General features: G+C 44.0%; 1 protein-coding gene across 4 annotated transcripts in view; it reads right to left on the bottom strand.

The window, feature by feature from the left end:
• The window catches only part of MTAP (methylthioadenosine phosphorylase), a 42,226-nt gene extending 30,238 nt beyond the window's left edge, over positions 1–11,988 (bottom strand). For 2 of the 4 annotated variants that reach the window (XM_049620913.1, XM_049620764.1), the window contains exons 1-3: positions 11,725–11,845; positions 2,269–2,355; positions 988–1,046 (exon numbers count right to left, since the gene is read on the bottom strand). In XM_049620913.1, the coding sequence (XP_049476870.1) occupies positions 988–1,046; positions 2,269–2,355; positions 11,725–11,757 (179 nt within the window). In that variant the 5' untranslated portion in view covers positions 11,758–11,845. Of the gene's footprint in view, positions 1–987; positions 1,047–1,250; positions 2,245–2,268; positions 2,356–11,724 lie in introns of those variants that run through there. The other 2 variants (XM_049620988.1, XM_049620839.1) reach the window with 2 other exon arrangements.
• Between the last annotated feature and the right edge of the window lie 5,928 nt (positions 11,989–17,916).

Here is a 17,916-nt window from a genome sequence, read left to right as displayed (position 1 = left end):
TGAGGAAGCAGGCCGCTATCCTATGACCTACGCCCCCGGAACTGAATTCTGCCAACAAGCACTTAAGCCTGAATGAGGACCCGGAGCTCCAAATGAGAACAAGTCCTGAGTGTACCTTGTGTGACCTTGTGTGACCCTGAACACAGGAGTCAGCTAAGCTGCACCCACACTCCTGGGGCGCAGAAAGTGTGTATTGTTTTAAGCTGCTAAATTTGTGCTAATTTGTTCTACAGCAACAGAAAACTAATCTATGTAGTCTAATTTCCAACCTTGTGATAAAAATGATTTGCTCCCTCTGTAATAATGGAATAGTCCTAGCCTGGTCAAGAAAACAGAGTGTGGATACCAAAGGGAACCCATTCCCTGCAAACCTAGAACTGTTACTGCACCAGGGGTCGTGAATGAAGCAGTCTGCCTTATTAGAAGAAAAACAATGGGGGTGCCTGGGTGGCTCAGTCAGTTGAGCGACTAACTCTTTTGATTTCAGCTCAGGTCATGATCCCAGGGTTGTGGGATCAAGTCCTGCCTCAGGCTCAAAGCTGAGCATGGAGCCTGCTTGAGATATTCTCTCTCTCTCTCTCTCTCTCTCCCCCCCCCCTCCCTCCGCCCCTCTCCCCTGCTTACAAATACACTCTTACTCTCTAAAATAAATTTTTTAAAAAAGAAGAAAAACAACGGACATGAGAAAGCCTCTCTCCTCTTGAAGTTAGAACTGAAACCAGAAGCTTCAATTTTTGTCGGACTTGCTGTACTGCTCATTAATTACTCTAACCACTTGTCTAGTCTAAGGGGGGTGGGGTGAGATCTCTGTTCTCCAGAGTCCAGATAATTTACCCCAAAACCATAAGTAGTAAATAAAGGTGACCGAGAAGCTCTGGCTCCACCAGCACATAAAAACTCATTCCTGTGTCATTACTCTCTCCAGAATTCAGGTCAAATTTAAATCTTCCTTTGGTACCAACATTCAAAAAGCTTAGAATATCTTACCTTGCGAGAAGGACGCAGTCAACATTCTTTATCTTCCCCAAAATTAAGGCATCAGAAGGCTGAACATAATGAAAAATGGTTACAACCCAGTGACGTGGATACACTCATATATAAACAATTTAAAAACTGCCACTTCCATTGTTCAACCACAAAAGGATTCATGAGAACTCGGAAGATATGCTTTTAAAGAAGTACAAGAGTCTATATTTGATTAACTTAGTCACTAATACTGAGCCTTCTACAAGCACAGAAAGTCACAGGACCTGGAGAGCTGCCCTGGGTGCATGGGGTAGACCACACTTAGCAAGAACTATTTGTAGCCAAGCGCCCCAGGGATTCTGATGTCACTAACACTGATCAAAGAGAGATGTGTCAAGGGTATTGGGCGGGTACAAGAACAGGTGCAGAAAGGAGTTCACTGTCACAGAATTTAAGGACTCCGCACTGGAACAGTTTGCCATGTTAACCAGGTCTTAGATGGTCATGGGACGACCTGAGATAATGGAGAGGAAGGTCCCGACAACTTGAAGGGGGCGGGGGGGTGGGGAGGGTTAAGAAAACAGGAGACCGTGAAGTGAGCCAAGGCGAAAGCAGGACTTAGAGAACACAAGGTCAATCTATAGCCTTGGATGAAAAGGAGGACTGGGTTGAGACTGCCAGATGCAGGGATCTTACAGGACCAGGAGAACCATCGAGTTTGGAAGCAACACTATGGAATTAGAAGGCAGACACCTCATCCTAGCTGGCTGACACAAGAGCTGGAAGAACAAATAGCCTCCATGCAACAGAAAAGGAGTGTTTTATTTCCAGTTTAGTTATGCTATTGTGTTCTGCATCCTCAGGAAATCCCCCCTTTGGGCCAGGGCTTACTGAGAAGAGGCCACTTTGCATTATTTGCTACCGTGTGTCATCAGTCTGTCTCCAAAATTAGTATGGAAGACACACAGGCCCCAATTAGAAGCTGATTTGAATGCAGAGATCTGAAGAAGTGCAGTTGCGGTCTCTGAAATGAGTGTCTGGCTTCTAGAGATAAAAATTGAGAAGTTGTGTGTGCACGTTCAAAAGCCATGTTCTCAATCGTGTGAAGTCCAAGGCACTCTTAGGGACACGGTCTCAGCTGGCAGAGCCCAGTGACAGGAATACTGGCCCCTCTCAGCCGGGGGCAGAGAGCCCTGTGCTGCCACGACAAAAGCAATTTAAAAAAAGTTCTTTTTAACTTAAAAACCTAGCCAGCAAGAAGAAAGGAAGAGGCTGGTATGTCTCTGCTAACTGGATATGAACCTTGCCAAATGGAGTATCCACGTATTTTTCTGTTCGTCCTTCCAAGATCTCAGGATCATCCAGGCCTGTTCCACCAATTATTCCAATCTAAAGGAGACAATAAGAAAACAACATATTTGGTCATTTTTCATTGTAAACAAGACCATTATTTCATGCAAGTTCATTTATTCATACATATATGCTCTTCACCATTCCTGCTAAGTCCTAGTTATTTTTAAAAAACTGAACATCACAGGGGCGCCTGGGTGGCTCAGTCGGTTGAGCGTCCGACTTCGGCCCAGGTCATGATCTCGCAGTCCGTGAGTTCGAGCCCCACGTCGGGCTCTGTGCTGACAGCTCAGACCCTGGAGCCTGTTTCAGATTCTGTGTCTCCCTGTCTCTGCCCCTCCCGCGTTCATGCTCTGTCTCTTTCTGTCTCAAAAATAAATAAACATTGAAAAAAAAAATTAAAAAAAAAAAAACAACTGAACATCACAGAAAAACAATCACTCATTCAATACACATTTGAGAGCCTTCTATATTCCAGAAATAACCAATGCATGGGACATATTTTGGACTATATGACATTTGTTTCTGACTATGGAAATAACAAAGGTAGCATAGAAAAATACTTTAACTAGCTTAAGTTAGAAAGGCAAACCTAAAAATGAGGCATGTGGTTCTAACCAATCTTGTTTTCTCTACTAAATGGGTTATGGAGTAAGAAATGCTCAAAAGACGGCCAGGACAGAAAATATTCTGTATCCCCATCCAGTAATGATTTCTCTTCATTATGCCATTTGATAAAGAAACAAGAAAGATTTTCTTTCCTAGGCCACTGAAATCACAGAGCTGTAAGAGATCATGATAGAAGAGTCTGAAAAAGCATAAAAAGTTAGCTTCATGTATATTTATAAAATCAAACTATCCTTCATATATATGTAAATATAAATAAGTAATGCAAGTTCTAAATTAAAAAAAATTTTTTTAAGTTTTTTTAACGTTTATTTATTATTGAGAGAGAGAGAGAGAGAGAGAGAGAGAGAGAGAGAGACAGAGCATGAACATGGGAGGGGCAGAGAGAGGGGGAGACACAGAATCCGAAGGAGGCTCCAGGCCCCGAACTGTTAGCATAGAGCCCAATGCGGGGCTCAAACTCAATACTGGCGAGATCATGACCTGAGCAGAAGTTGGACACTTAACTGACTGAGCCACCCAGGAGCCCCTAAAATTTTTTTAATGTTTATTTATTTTTGAGAGAGAAAGAGAGGGGGAGGGACAGAAAGAGGGAGATACAGAATCCAAAGGAGGCTCCAGTCTCTGAACTGTCAGCACAGAGCCTGATGAGGGGCTCGAACTTGTAAACTGTGAGATCATGACCTGAGCTGAAGTCAGACGCTTAACTGACTGGGCCACCCAGGCACCCCAACAAGTTCTAAATTTTTCAAGTTCAAGTGTTGTATTGCATTTTCCAGAGATGAACTTATTAGTCCTTGTCTCCAGGTGCTAATCGGAGTTACAGGAACCTGATACTGCAATTCCAGAGTTAATTTGATGACTAAGAAACACAAACAAGAATAATTACAAAGACAACTAAATATTAACTGAACAGTTAACTAAAACTTCAATGACTGAAATCATTCAGGTTCCCTGGGCTGACAGTTCCTCAAAGAGAAACAGGATTTAAATTACTGATGACAGGTTAAAAGAGAGGACACTTTACTAGAAACTGAATGGAAAGTGACCTGCACGTTTTCCTTTTTTTCAACAAAAAGCTTTAAATCTATTGTCACTGGAGTAAAATTTCTACTAAATGAAAGAAAGCAGCTCCTTGAGAAAAAATTCCAGAGTTAAGAATTAACTGAACATCTGAGTGATTTTCAGATCAAGTGACACAAGTTGACTTCTATTTAATATGTGGGAAAATGGCCACCTCTCTGGCCCGCGGTTTTCTGGAAGGAAAACCAAACAGAATAAAACAACACAGGTAATTTAGTGAGATTTTACTGAAGAACTGCTAGTTACAGGATTCAGACCTTTAAAAATATCCCCCCAACGTCCTCAAGTGGCTAAACCAGTTTTTGAAGTTGGTGCCACCTTGTGGTATGTTAAAACCACAGCAGGTTACACATTCGATGCGGACCCCACATTTCTCTCGTATCTTGCTACCACGTAAGACAAAACCCACATTGCAGTTTTGAAATCAACAGAAATGTTCATTTAAGTCAGTACATTTAAACCATGACAATTTTGATAGAAAAAAATTTTTTTTAATTTGGTTTTATATAATCCTAACCCTTCCTTTCGCTGGGCCAGGGCATCTCACATCCGGATTCAATACTGGATTCTCAGACTTGTACATACAAGACAACACAGACTTTGTTGTGAAACCACCTCGGTTTGGGGGAAGCTAGCCCAGCCTCGCAGCAGCGATGAAGAAATGCCAACCAGGGATCCTGCTGCAGTCTGGAGCCCCTGGGCCCGCTATCAGCAGCCCCAAGCTTCAGTCCGCAGCACCCTGGCTGCATGACTGCATTAGGTAGCTGGTAACTCAGCCCTCAGAGAAGAACACGTAGTTTCACTGGGCATGAAAGCAAGAGCTGCTACCGCTCCCCAGAAGGTTGGAACAGGGTCTCGGGCACTGGAATTATCTATAGGTGAACACATCCAGTCATCTAACCGGCTCCAATTGTTCATGGAAAACCACATCTCAAAAGGGATACAGAACACATGTAGCAAACTGCATACTGCCATATCGGGGAAATAGACCTCTAACCATTTTTCTGCTGTGGAGGGAGGCCAGCAGTGCCAGAATGGGGCAATGTTGCCACCTGCTGGCTCCACAGCAAAGTACAACTAGGAGGGAACTCTCTCAAGCACCCATGGCCTACCTAATAGGGTGTCACGTGGAGCCTCTCAATTCAACAGTCCATCTAGTACTTGCCTTGGTAATGCCTTAGTGATGAAGTAATTGTGTCTGAGTACTTACAAGTCACAGGCACTAGGCTGAGTGCTTCAGATGCCTTACCTCAACTGATCTTCACAACCACCCTGCAAGACAGGCCCCACAGTGTCACAGTCACTTTACCAAAGACAAAAAAAAAAAAGCATCAGATTAAGAAACTTGTCCAAGAAGTAAGGAGCAAAGCTGGAATAGGAACCTAGGTCTTTCACGCTCAACTACAACGATGTACTACTACCTTCCAATATCCCCTGGAGTCCTTTACAGCATCGTACTGTACTGGGAAAGTTTTTCTGTCTCCATGTATTAAGGAAACTGATGTCCAGAGAGGTCAGATTCTGGACCGGGGTCACAGAGCGAACAGAAATAATGACTCTGGCATCTACGCAAACACCTAAGAAGGGAGGGGACTCTCCATCAGTGACTTCATCCACACTCAGGAAGCAACGACAGGACCTTACCAGGCCTTCTGGGTCAGAAGCATCAGCCCTCCATCCAGGAAACCCTAGACTGCTAGAAATAAATATGTTTGGAGACAAGGATGGAATTCCTAGGTCACTTTACACCAGATAAAGTTCTAAAATAGAGACCCCCCCCCCCCAACCTGGTCAATCATGGTCACTGCCAAATTATAACAGCTACTGGGTTCATTCCATACTTTCCCACTGACAGACCACCGAGTCAACTTCCTTCAAAAGAGAAGAGAGTTTGACTTCCTGAGAGTACAAAAGCATTTTATCTAAATGTTGGCTTACCTGGCCACAATGGTTATTTCCAGCAATGCTAAAAGGGCTCACACTAACCCCCTATCCTGCGTCCTTTTCCCCTGGTACCTAGACCTAGGAGATTTCACATATCCCACTTGGTTTCAAGAACCACTCACCATCACTCTGAGGCCCAGATACACTACCTAAAGGAACCTAGCACTCCACGACGGCATTCTCAAAACACCGTAACCCCAAGCAGTTGAGACTAGCTCATGCCAGAGAGGTGGGCTTCCTCTGAGCGCTTCAAGCTCACAAGGAGGCAAGAAGGCCAGAGCTCAAGCTGGCAGCAATCCCTTATCTGAGCATTTCAGTCCTGCAGCCCCGGCTGCCGTTGACCTATTTGGCAAGCACAAGAGACAAAAGTTCTCCCTTAATTGAGCCAACCTGGCTTTGAGCCTCCCAGGGCCTTGCAAAATCCCAGAAGCCCAGCTGTATGCGGACAGAGTGGCCAAATGTCTCAGTCTGGGTGGCCTGTTGAAAACCTGCAATACGGTCCAGATAGCTGGTGGCTCCATCTCGGACAAGATGCCCTTCTCCGTAAGCCACCCTTGTAGGTGATGGTTATTGGCTGAACTGGTTCCCCCCAAATCCGTATTTTGAAGCACTAATATCTAATATCTCAGAATGCAACTCTTTTCGGAAATAGGATCTTTGTTGAGGTAATTAAAGTTAAATGAAGTCACAGGAAGGGCCCTAATCCAATATGACTGGTATCCCTATAAAACAAGATTAGGAACACAAACACACAGAGGGAAGACCATGTGAGGCACAGGAAGCTGGCTGACTGCAAGCCAAGGAGAGGCCTCAGAAGCAACCAACCATGCTGACACCTGGATCTTGGCCTCCCAGCCTCCAGACAAAGAATAAATGTCTGTTGCCTAAGTAACAGTTTGCGGTACTTTGCTATGGCGGCACTGGGAAACTAATCTGGTCATGTGATATTCTGATCAGAGATAACCTTGGGGCTCAGAACATCTGTAGCTTTACTTAACCAACCACCTCTTGCAAAGTCAGGATGTTTATTCTAATGGGTAGACACCCCCCTTGAAGATATAATTCACCTCCTGAAATGGCCAATTTTTTTATACTCTGGTTTCTCTTCAGATCGCATAAATCTTTCGCCTTTTACTGAAATGGCCAACTTTTTTTTCTTTTTTGAGAAGGATTTTCCTCAATGCTAATTGTATTCTGTAGAGCTTTCCTTCCCTTGTGGCACAGCAGCAGGAATGTTCCCGGTGTTCCCCCTGGGTCAGCTCCGGGATACGAGAATCCTGTGGGGAACTTTCAATACTGAAGCTCAGGTCCAAGAATCCAGAGACTCTGATTAACCGGGCAAGGCAAGGTTTGTGTTCTTAAAGCTCCTCAGGTAGTTCTAATGTGCAGCCAGAAATGAGCACCCCCACCCTATGGCCCAGACCACGAATTGCCAAAATCTGGACTAGCTGAGGCTAAATAAATAACGCTCCTGAAAGAGATCCTGTCTGTGTCCTAAGCCCCAGAACCTGTGAATGTTACCTTACTGGATTAAGTTACAAATCTCGAGACAGGGAGATTATCCTGGATTATCTGGGTAGGCCCTAAATGTCCTTATAAGACGGTCAAATGGGAAAGAAGGTGACGTGATCCGGGGCCATGAGCCAAGGAACACTGGTGATCTCTAGATGCTGGAAAAGCAAGGGACCGGGACTCTCCCTTGGCTCTTCCAAGAGGAGCCACTCTACTGACACTCCCATTTTAGCCCAGTTAGGACTCATTCTTGCACTTCTAACCTCCAGAACTGCGAGAAAATACATCTGCATTGTTTTAAGCCATCCAGTCTGTGGTAACGGTTATAGCAGCCATGGCAAACTAGAACACCAAGAAGCATCTGAAGAGCTTGTTCTGAGTGCAGAAACCTGGCCTTTTCAAAGCTCCCTGGGTCAGCAGCTATCACACTCTAGTGGGCTTCTGAATACACTGAGGCTGTTTAAAACCCAGATTGCTGGACACCCCCAACCCCCAGAGGTTCTGATTCCGCAGGCCTGGGGTAGGCCTGATAACGTGCCTTTCTAACAAATCCCCAAGGTGGGTGCAGATGCATCATACACTTTGGAAACGATTGCTTTAGATGTTTCTGAGGCACAGACTAGAATACCATGATCATGGGGCACCTGGGTGGTTCAGTCGGTAAGCGTCCTGACTTAGGCTCAGGTCATGATCTCGCAGTTCAAGGGTTCGAGGCCCGCGCTGGGCTCTGTGCTGACAGCTCAGAGCCTGGCGCCTGCTTTAGATTCTGTGTCTCTCTCTCTCTCTCTCTCTCTCTCTCTCTCTCTGCCCCTCCCCTGCTCACACTTTCTCTCAAAAATAAATAAACATTAAAAAAAAATTTTTAAAATAGAATACCATGATCACAATCACAATTAGGGATTAGAGTCCATTGGACACAAAAATTTATATCACCTGTTTGCTCATCGGTACTGAAAAGGAGATCCTTAATTTATAGAATGATGAGAATCAAGTGAAATAATGCATTAATATCTGTCACCGTTTCTGTATATCTTCCCACTTCCAGCAACAACAAAACAAAAATGAACATCCCTCGAAGCAACAACAAAAAGCCCCCTATTGCTTGGTCTTTCTCTGCTGGTCGGAATGCAAACTGGGCTGCTCCCGCATCTCCTCACCAGGTAGTCTCTGTCTCAGGGATCTGGCCCAGGTCCCTCAACCCAGCGTGTACTGGCTCTCCTGGGAGTGTCGGGAAACCCATGGGGACACTTCTGGCTGCCACAACAAGGGGGCAGGAGCGCCACGGGCATTTTGTGGGGAGGCGTCCAGGATGCACTATATGCCTGGCAATGCTCAGGGCAGCCCTACAAAAGGAGGAAGCGTCCTGTCCAAAATGCCACTGTGACCCCAGGCAAAAAATGAAGCCTCCCTGGCCTCCAGCTTCCAGTTGAGGCCTGGTTTCGGAGAGTCGCTCAAGGACTCTCAGTCTGAAGGCCTCTGCCAGCCACACTCAGGCAGCCACAAGGAGAGCTCAAAAGGCCCATTCATCACAGTCTAGACTCCGTGACTTGCCTGTCTCTCTCCATACCATTTTGTTGACAGCTCACTACACACTTATGATGGAACCGTATTTCCTCCTTGTGATAACAACCGTGATTAATAAGGCTTATTTTTAATCCCCCAGAGCAGCTGCCTGGGGGAACCATAGCCAGCTGAAAGAGCCCTTTAGAATGTTCTGTCCGGGTGCCAAAAACCAGTTTAGCCCTCTGCATGGTCATACGTACCACCTGCCCGTGACTGATGTTGGAGGATGATGTCTCCCTGAGGTCCTCCCAGACAACAGCTATCCTTAATAACATGGGAGAGTAGCCAGTGGGCATGGGGAGGGGGGTGCAGGCTGCATGATCTCTCTACTCACACAATAAAACAGGACATGTCGTATTTCGGAACTGCCTCACATCCAGCTGGGGGCACACCAGGCTCTGGGCCCAATTCTATCACTATCTAGGTCCAGCTGTATAGTCCTGGACACCTTAGTCGACCTTTCCAGGCCTCAGCTTTATGTCCACAAAAAGGGTCTGTGTGGCTATGTGGTCTTAAGAAATGTTCCAGCTCTACATTTCACAATCTGGAGACAGGGTATGGTTTTTAGGAGCCCATTTTGCTCTGCACGCTGGCACCTCGTGTCTCCTGCATAGGACGTAGCCTCAGCAGTCTGAGGGATTTGGCGTTGCCATCATGGTTTCTCAAAGCACAGCAGTCACCCTTCTAAGCTCAAAGAGCAATCAGCCAGCAGGCCTAGCACTATTTGTCCCTCTTAATTTTATATTCAGCAGCTCGCCAAGACCAAAGATATACGTCATTCAGTATTTACATCAGGGCTCTAGTCAATGCCCGTTCTGCACTTAAGTGTACTGCACTAATTTCACAGGGATTGTGTGACTGGAGAATGTCAAACAAGACTGAAGGGAGGCTGTTTCCATAACCATCCCTCTCTGCTCCTAATGTCACTTTAAGTGTACTCCTATAAGGGAAAGGTGATCACTTCCGCTGCTTAGCCACTGAAAGCTGTCATCTAATAAGACCTAGCAAAATAACTGTTGGAGAAAAGACTTGTAAAATTTATTTCAGCTCCCGCACTAATAAGCACTAACATCTAATAAGTACTAACATCTAATAAGTTTCAACCATGTGCTAGACAGATTAATTGTCACCATCCCAGCAAACCCTGCAGGAAAATCCCCACTTAAAAGACGGACACCTAAAGAACTCACCTACTTTGCTCATAAGCGTGGTAAACATTTTCTGCTTGTCCTCTGCTACTGACAAGGGAGAGGCCTTCTACAAATGTTTGTTAAGCGCAAGATTCTTTTCAAAATGTCAAAGCTGAGTATCATGTCTGAGTATGAATGCAACACTCTCTACCCTACCCCTTCTCATTCTAAGTGTCTCATTAAGAGCTGCAAGGGCTAATAAACTCATCACTCTGGCTGAATACACACCGCAGAGATTTGCCTTCTCCCAAAAGAACTGAACACAAAGGCGGGAATCAGGAGATAACCGAAGAGGGATCTATCCCAGACCTTCCTATCCCATCCGCCAAGAATTTCTAAAGTCAAACAAATTTACTGAGTTCTTAGCCAATCATAAACAACCTAGAAGAGATCTGAAGTTTCATCATCAATATTTCCATTGCTCTGTAATTCTACACTCTTCTCCCGAGACTACAACCAGGATGTGTTTAAAAAGCCCCAGGGAGGGGCGCCTGGGTGGCGCAGTCGGTTGGGCGTCCGACTTCAGCCAGGTCACGATCTCGCACTCCGTGAGTTCGAGCCCCGCGTCAGGCTCTGGGCTGATGGCTCAGAGCCTGGAGCCTGTTTCCGATTCTGTGTCTCCCTCTCTCTCTGCCCCTCCCCCGTTCATGCTCTGTCTCTCTCTGTCCCAAAAATAAATAAATGTTGAAAAAAAAAAATTAAAAAAAAAATAAATAAATAAAAAGCCCCAGGGAAGCTCGAGGCACCCTTCAGAACTCGGGCCCTCCCCTGGCCAAAGCTTCCACCGAACAAAGATCCCTTGTATGGAGACCTGTGAGGTCCGAGGGTACAAGAAAACCGATCTCTGTTTCAAGGTTGCAAACAAAGCAGCTTAAAGCCAGAGGCCTCCAAACAGGGAGCGGCCCGGTACTCCATTTCGGTGAGGTCAAAAAGTCTCAGAATTCCCCAAGCATTGCGCTGCAGGGAAAACTTCAGGACAGAAAAGCCCTACGTTTGAAAGCATAAGAAAAAAACCGGAAGCTCGCACAAGTTCAAGCACCCAGTTCTCCCACGTGGGCCGCGGGCAGCGAGCCGAGTTGGAGCGGAAGCGTGAGTACTGCCGGCACCGGAGGCGGGTCTCAGCAGTTGCGGGCGCCCACGCTGCTAGTCCAGCAGCTGCCCGCCGGAAAGGAGTGGAGCTGGGGAAGCGTTGGGGGGGGGGGGGGGTGTGGGGAGCAAGCGCAGCCTCCACCCACCGCCCTTCTCCACTTGCCCACTCCTGGCGCGGCGCAGGTGCCTCTGAGCCCAAGGTGTGGGGGGAGAGGAGCGAGACTGCAAGCATTCTCTCTCCCCCAACCCACGCCGCTGGGCCAGCGCCCCCGGGGCCGGGCCCCAGACCCTGCCGGCCGTGGCTGGGGCGCACAGGCCCGGCGCGTGGCCCGAAGGCGCGGTCCCCCACCCACCCAGCGGGAGCAGGGCGGACTGCAGCCGCCGAGACGGCTCATCTCACCTTCACCGCCGCGGGGGTGGCACCTGAGGCCATATCTGCGCGGGGAAGCGGCTGCGGTGGCGGACGCGCTGAGACCGGGAGCCGAGCGAGTTGTAGCGGTGGCACCGCGCGGAGCAGTGCGGAGTCCCGGGGGAGGCCCTGGCTCCTCCTCTTCCTCCCCGGGACAGCTGGATTGGCTGCTGGTGTGGGAATCGCCCCCGCCACCCCCCTCCTCAATTGGAGGTTCTCGCGTCCGGTCCTTTTGGCAGACCTTTCCGGTTCTCCGCGGTTTCTTTCTCACCCCAGTTCTAAGTAAGGGGTTCACAGTTATGATAATAATAATGGAGACCGTTAGTTGAGCCGTTGCACTGCCCCAGATTCTGTGCCTTTGCCCTTTAATCAGATCTGTTACCTTTCGCAAGATCCCTACGAGGAAGAGCGCCACTCCCTGCTCTGCCCACTGGTAGCTGCAACCTCGGCCTCCTCTGTAAAATCAGGCTGGTCGCTGTTCCAGAAGTTCTCGCGGGAGGGAGACTCCTCTGGAGGAAACTGGCTGTTAACAGACATTCTGCCCAACTGCTAACACCCGGCTGCCGAGCCTTGCTCTTCCTACTCCCGCGACCCGATCGGGGGTGTGCTCCTGTCCCTGAATTCCTGAAGGACTAAGTAGGGATGAGGTTGACGCAAGACTCCGAGGTAACAAAAAGGAAATAAACAGAGTAACCGGCTACCGGATGACCTTTCTGATGTGCATACTATACTCATCTTAAATTTGAGGGGAGGCTTTTGAAGGGATGAGACACTGCCAACCCCCAGTTTGGCTTGATGCAGGCCAAGGCCATCTTTAACCTCTCCCACCCCAGCCAATGTCCAATACACCGAGATTCAGAATCCAGACTCATGGTCTTCATTGTTCGACACCGACTGACCACTCCCGCATCCCCCTGCAGCATGCCCCCCTCCCCAACCATCCCCAAGGCAGAGCACCAGCCCTCCACTGGGATAATCCTTTCCTCTCAAAGTCCCCATCCCTTCCCTGCTGGGATAATCTAGTTGAACCTCCCTTGATGGATTAAACTCTCCTAAACTAAATGCTGGGTGGCAGTAATGTTCTGAGATACAAAAATACTGCACATAAACCTAGGGGTTGGGAGGATGGCTGTGAAAGAATACACTTTCCTCTTTCCCTACAGCAGCAAAGCACTGAAACAAGACACAAGTACACTTTCATTTAAAATATCACTGTGGGGGTGCTGCCCATGTAAGCTGTTTACTGAAATAGTAAAGACTTCCACTCTTTGTTACTTTTTGCTCTAGGTCTACCCTTTCTTACAATGTAAAGGTTGTTTGTTTATTTTAAGTTATAAAATGAAATGGCTAAAGAATAAATGTAGAAGACGGGGGTGTTCCTTTGAAAAGGCAGAAGGCTGGGAGTCCCTCAAAGATGTAGTTTTCTGGGAGTCTGCTGATTTCTCTACTGGGGAGCAGGAAGCCCAGTGATCAGAAGGGAACCATTGTGGGAAGGAAGATACCCTGGGTATGATTGCTTTGTAATTGGGGGATCTTGACCAACTTCTGTGCTTTAATGTGACCAGCAAGTCCAATTTCTGTTCTGTGCTGCCTCTCTGCCCAAAGTTAGACCCTGTGAATAGAATGGATCCTGTAAGCATTAGAAGACTCTCAGAGAAAGAGTTGGAAACTTGGAAGGGGTTAAACTGGACTTCTGGACTTTTGTACTATAACTTGCAGGTCAGGGCTCAAACGTGCTCTTTTTAAAAATTTTTTAATTTTATTTATATTTTTAAAAATTTACATCCAAATTAGCATACAGTGCAACAATGATTTCAGGAGTAGATTCCTTAGTGCCCCTTACCCATTTAGCCCATCCCCCCTCCCACAACCCCTCCAGTAACCCTCTGTTTGTTCTCCATATTTATGAGTCTCTTCTGTTTTGTCCCCCTCCCTGTTTTTATATTATTTTTGTTTCCCTTCCCTATGTTCATCTGTTTTGTCTCCTCATATGAGTGAAGTCATATGGTATTTGTCTTTCTCTGACTGACTAATTTCACTTAGCATGATAGCCTCCAGTTCCATCCACGTAGTTGCAAATGGCAAAATTTCATTCTTGTTGATTGCCAAGTAATACTCCATTGTATACATATATACCACATCTTCTGTATCCATTCATCCATTGATGGACATTGGGCTCTTTCCAGACTTCGGCTATTGTTGATAGTGCTGCTATAAACATTGGGGTGCATGTGTCCCTTTGAAACAGCACACCTGTATCCCTTGGATAAATACCTAGTAATGCAATTGCTGGGTGGTAGGGTAGTTCTATTTTTAGTTTTTCAAGGAACCTCCATACTGTTTTCCAGAGTGGCTGCACCAGCTTGCATTCCCACCAGCAGTGCAAAAGAGATCCTCTTTGTCCGCATCCTCACCAACATCTTCAAACATGTGCTCTTGAACATGTGATGTCTGTGAAGGGAAAATTGTCCCAAATCTGGTCTGGGTTTTTGAGTGATATAATTCACAAACCATCAATAGGAGGAAATTAGCACTTCTAGACAAAATTTAAGCAATTTTCTAACCTCTTGTAGGAAACCAGTCACTTCCCCCGCCCCCCCCCCAGCTGATTGTCATGCACTATTTATGTGTGTGTGTGTGTGGCATGTAGTTCAAGACAAATGGACCCACCTTCCAAGGGAACTGTATTAGTTTTTATCACAATGCATTATGAGAAAAAAGCAGGCAAATACTGAGAAGGATTGGACTGGCAAACTCTAGGTGATTTGAACTCACAGCAGCCACTATAGGGTTCTCTTAATATAAAAATCCAATTTTAGAAGAATGTGTCAAAATAAGTTTTCAGATAATTAAAAACATAATATTCAAATGAATATATAGTCCGCCTATGTCAGAGATGTACTTAGTCTCTAAAAAATCTCTTAGTCGTTAGTAAAGGATCTAGTGGAGTGGCAAAGCTGATTCAAAGGAGGAGAGTAAGAAGCTGAAACAGCAGAAAATAGTATGTTAGAAGATGGCAAAATTAGATACAAAACTGTTTTTGCAAAACAATAAAACTATAGCCTTTGGAGTTTTCTTATCTACCAACAATCCTATTTGCAGCTTTGCCAAAAAAAAAAAAGTAACTTATCAACCATAACAAACAAGAAATCTACCACCTGAGTCTAAACACTTATCAATAAGAAACAATAAAACAAAGTTACAGCCCCTTAGGTAAGGTCTGTAAACCTTACCTATTAAGAGGCAAAAATCAAGGAGTATGTGAAGCTTGAAAATGTAGACAATGTCTAATTGAATGAGCATGGCTATATTCCAGTACAACTTTATGGACACTACAATTTGAATTTTATATAGTGTTTACATATGACAAACTATAACTCTTCTTTAGAGTTTTTCATCTCCCACTTAAGATTATAAAAACCATTCTTAGTTTGAATCTATGTAAAAACAGGTAGAGAGCTGGTTTGGCTAAGGGTGAGGGCCATTGTTTGCCATTCACCCCTGGAAGCAGATGACCCTTGGGCAGACTTGTTGGATAATGACTTCATGTGTCTTTGAAAAGACAGACAGTAACCTTTTTGGCTTATTTCCAAGTTTTAGATATTTTTTTTTTTCTTAGTAAGCCCTCAAATCAACAGAGGGCAGCATTTTTAATAGTTAGTGGTCTCTCTTTTTGATTGGTATGGGGAATTCACAAGAGGTATCTCAAGAGTCTGTATATGAAAATAACGTCTTGTTCTATCCTTCTGTTCTTGCCCTATAAATTCTCTCTGTTCACCTGTACACCTGTTTTTTTCTAAGAAATTCTAAAGAAGTACCCAGGTCACCTTATAACAATTCTGATCATGACACTGTACAGGTATTTCAATAGCTTCTTCTTTTTTCGGGTAATCCCTCATACATACCTTCCCAACGTCCAGCTCCCAGCCAACAACATACTGAGAGGGTGTTGCTAATAGCTGTCCAGATCACATCTTGAGCATGACCTGAGCCCAAATCAAGAGTTGGATGCTTAACTGACTGAGCCACTCAGTTGCCCCTACAAATACTTGTTTAAATATTATTTTTTTTCCTAAGGATAAATTTCTAGGAGTGGGGCTGGAGAATCAAAAGGAATGAACATTTTGCAAGCACCCAATAGGGTCCAATTATCTTACAGAAAGCTACCACCACCTTGTACTCCTGGGAAGAAAATGAAATTGTTTCCCACATACTCACCAATAATAAGCATTATATTTATAAATACAAATCCATTTTGTGGTTAATTTGTATTTAACTCCTTGTACATCTGAGCTTTTTCTCATATATTATTAGCCATTCACATTTCAAGTGTTTTGTCTTGATCCATATCCTGAATTAAAAAATATATTAAATAGATACATGTATAAATACTTTCTTTCTAAACCCCAATTTTATGTCCTAATTCTACAGAAATAGTCAGCTATACTTTCTAACTTGAACTAAAAAGAAAACTTGCTATCTGAAAGGACATTTATTGAAAAAATACCTACATGTCAATTATATTACAGTTACATGTCAATTACATTTAACAACTTAATCTCCTAAAAAAATCTATAAGATAGAAATTATTATTCCCACTTTAGAAAGAGGAAAACTCAGGATTAAGGAATGTCAGGTCAATATCCATCTTCTACAAGGATGAGACATTGGGACATGACAAGATTTATATATACGTATATATGATGATATACATGTGCATACATGTATATACATATGATGCATACACATATACATGTTTATATGTATACATATATGATGATGGGGCTAGGATTTTCAACTTTCAACATTCAAATTCCTTAGTGTGTCTTCTTAAAATGGTGAAATTCGACTTCATACCTACTTGAAAAACCTGAATGTTCTCTGATGCTTCTTAATTTTTTTTACCAAGTGATATACTTCAGACTAGTGAGTTTGCAATACAGGGATGGGGAGCTTGATAAGCAGGACTTGGGGAGGAGAGTGATGATCAGAGGAACGGAGCGCCAAGTCACTTCTTGAGTCTGTCTTAGTGTCATTGGCTCCTAAGAGAAAGGTTTTGTAGGTTGGACATGCCCAGATCTAAGCAATAAACTAGTGACCAAATCACTTGATCCTTAACTTTAACTGTGGTAATTTACAATTCAAATGGCAAGACTCCACAGTTTTCACAAAATGTTGACAGAGTGCTTTACATAAATATTTGGTTTTCCAATCACAACCAAGTTGATTGCCCTTTGTGTTGGCATCACCCTGGGGCTGTTGCATTAAATTGGTTGAGAGCCCAAACTCTTCAGTGGTGACAATGACCATGCTATTTTTGACAACTTAATCAGCTAATCAGATTTCGTAGGAAATAATCTCGAGTAGGATTAGCCATGATTAACTTTCTTCCTGGGACAAACTTAAAGAATGCCATATGAGCCTTTGTGATTAGCTGGTTATAAATTAGAAATAGCTCAGTGGTTCTTACAACTATTCATGGTGCATACATAATAAGTTTTCTGATGGGATGGATATATAAAATTGGGAAATATCTGAGTGTAAAAGAAATTACTGTTATTGAAATCTTTGCATTTCCTTTCTGGCCTGACAATAGTAAGCTGTGAGTAAAAAAAGAAAAGAAAAGAAAAGAAAAGAGAAAAAGCCAACCCCAAAACAAAAAAGTTGATTCGCTATATTTCTGAGTATTATAGGTAATTCTATAAGCATATAAATAATTCCATTTAAAAAATATTTGAGTTATTGGAAATGCTTTGCTTATAGGTATCTTAAATGTGTCTTGTTAGAAATGTGAAATGCTTCAATATAAAGTGAAATATGTAAAATTTTTGAAAAATTTAAAATATTTAATTGAATCTAATGACAAAAGAGAGCTGAGGAAAATTATTCTGTTTAATATAGAAATGTTACCAATAATAGTTAATACAATAATCAGTAAAAAAGTGAAGATATTTCTCATTGTACCCAATGTAAAAATAGAATAGGACAATTTGTAAACTGAATGTAATTACTGAAGGAATACTTACAACTTGTTTTTTATTTAATTAATAAATTGAATGTTAATAAATATTTAATTAATAAATTAATAAATTGAATATTAATGTTAAAACCAAATAGTTTTAAACACTTCTTTATATATATGCAGAGCTCTCTACTCCATCTGACTCCAGAATATTAAACATA

Source organism: Panthera uncia, chromosome D4 (assembly GCF_023721935.1).
Source record: "Panthera uncia isolate 11264 chromosome D4, Puncia_PCG_1.0, whole genome shotgun sequence".
In the NCBI taxonomy this organism is placed as follows: Eukaryota; Metazoa; Chordata; class Mammalia; order Carnivora; family Felidae; genus Panthera; species Panthera uncia.
The sequence above is the reverse complement of the archived record's forward strand: the minus strand, read 5'-3'. Positions and strand labels throughout refer to the sequence as shown.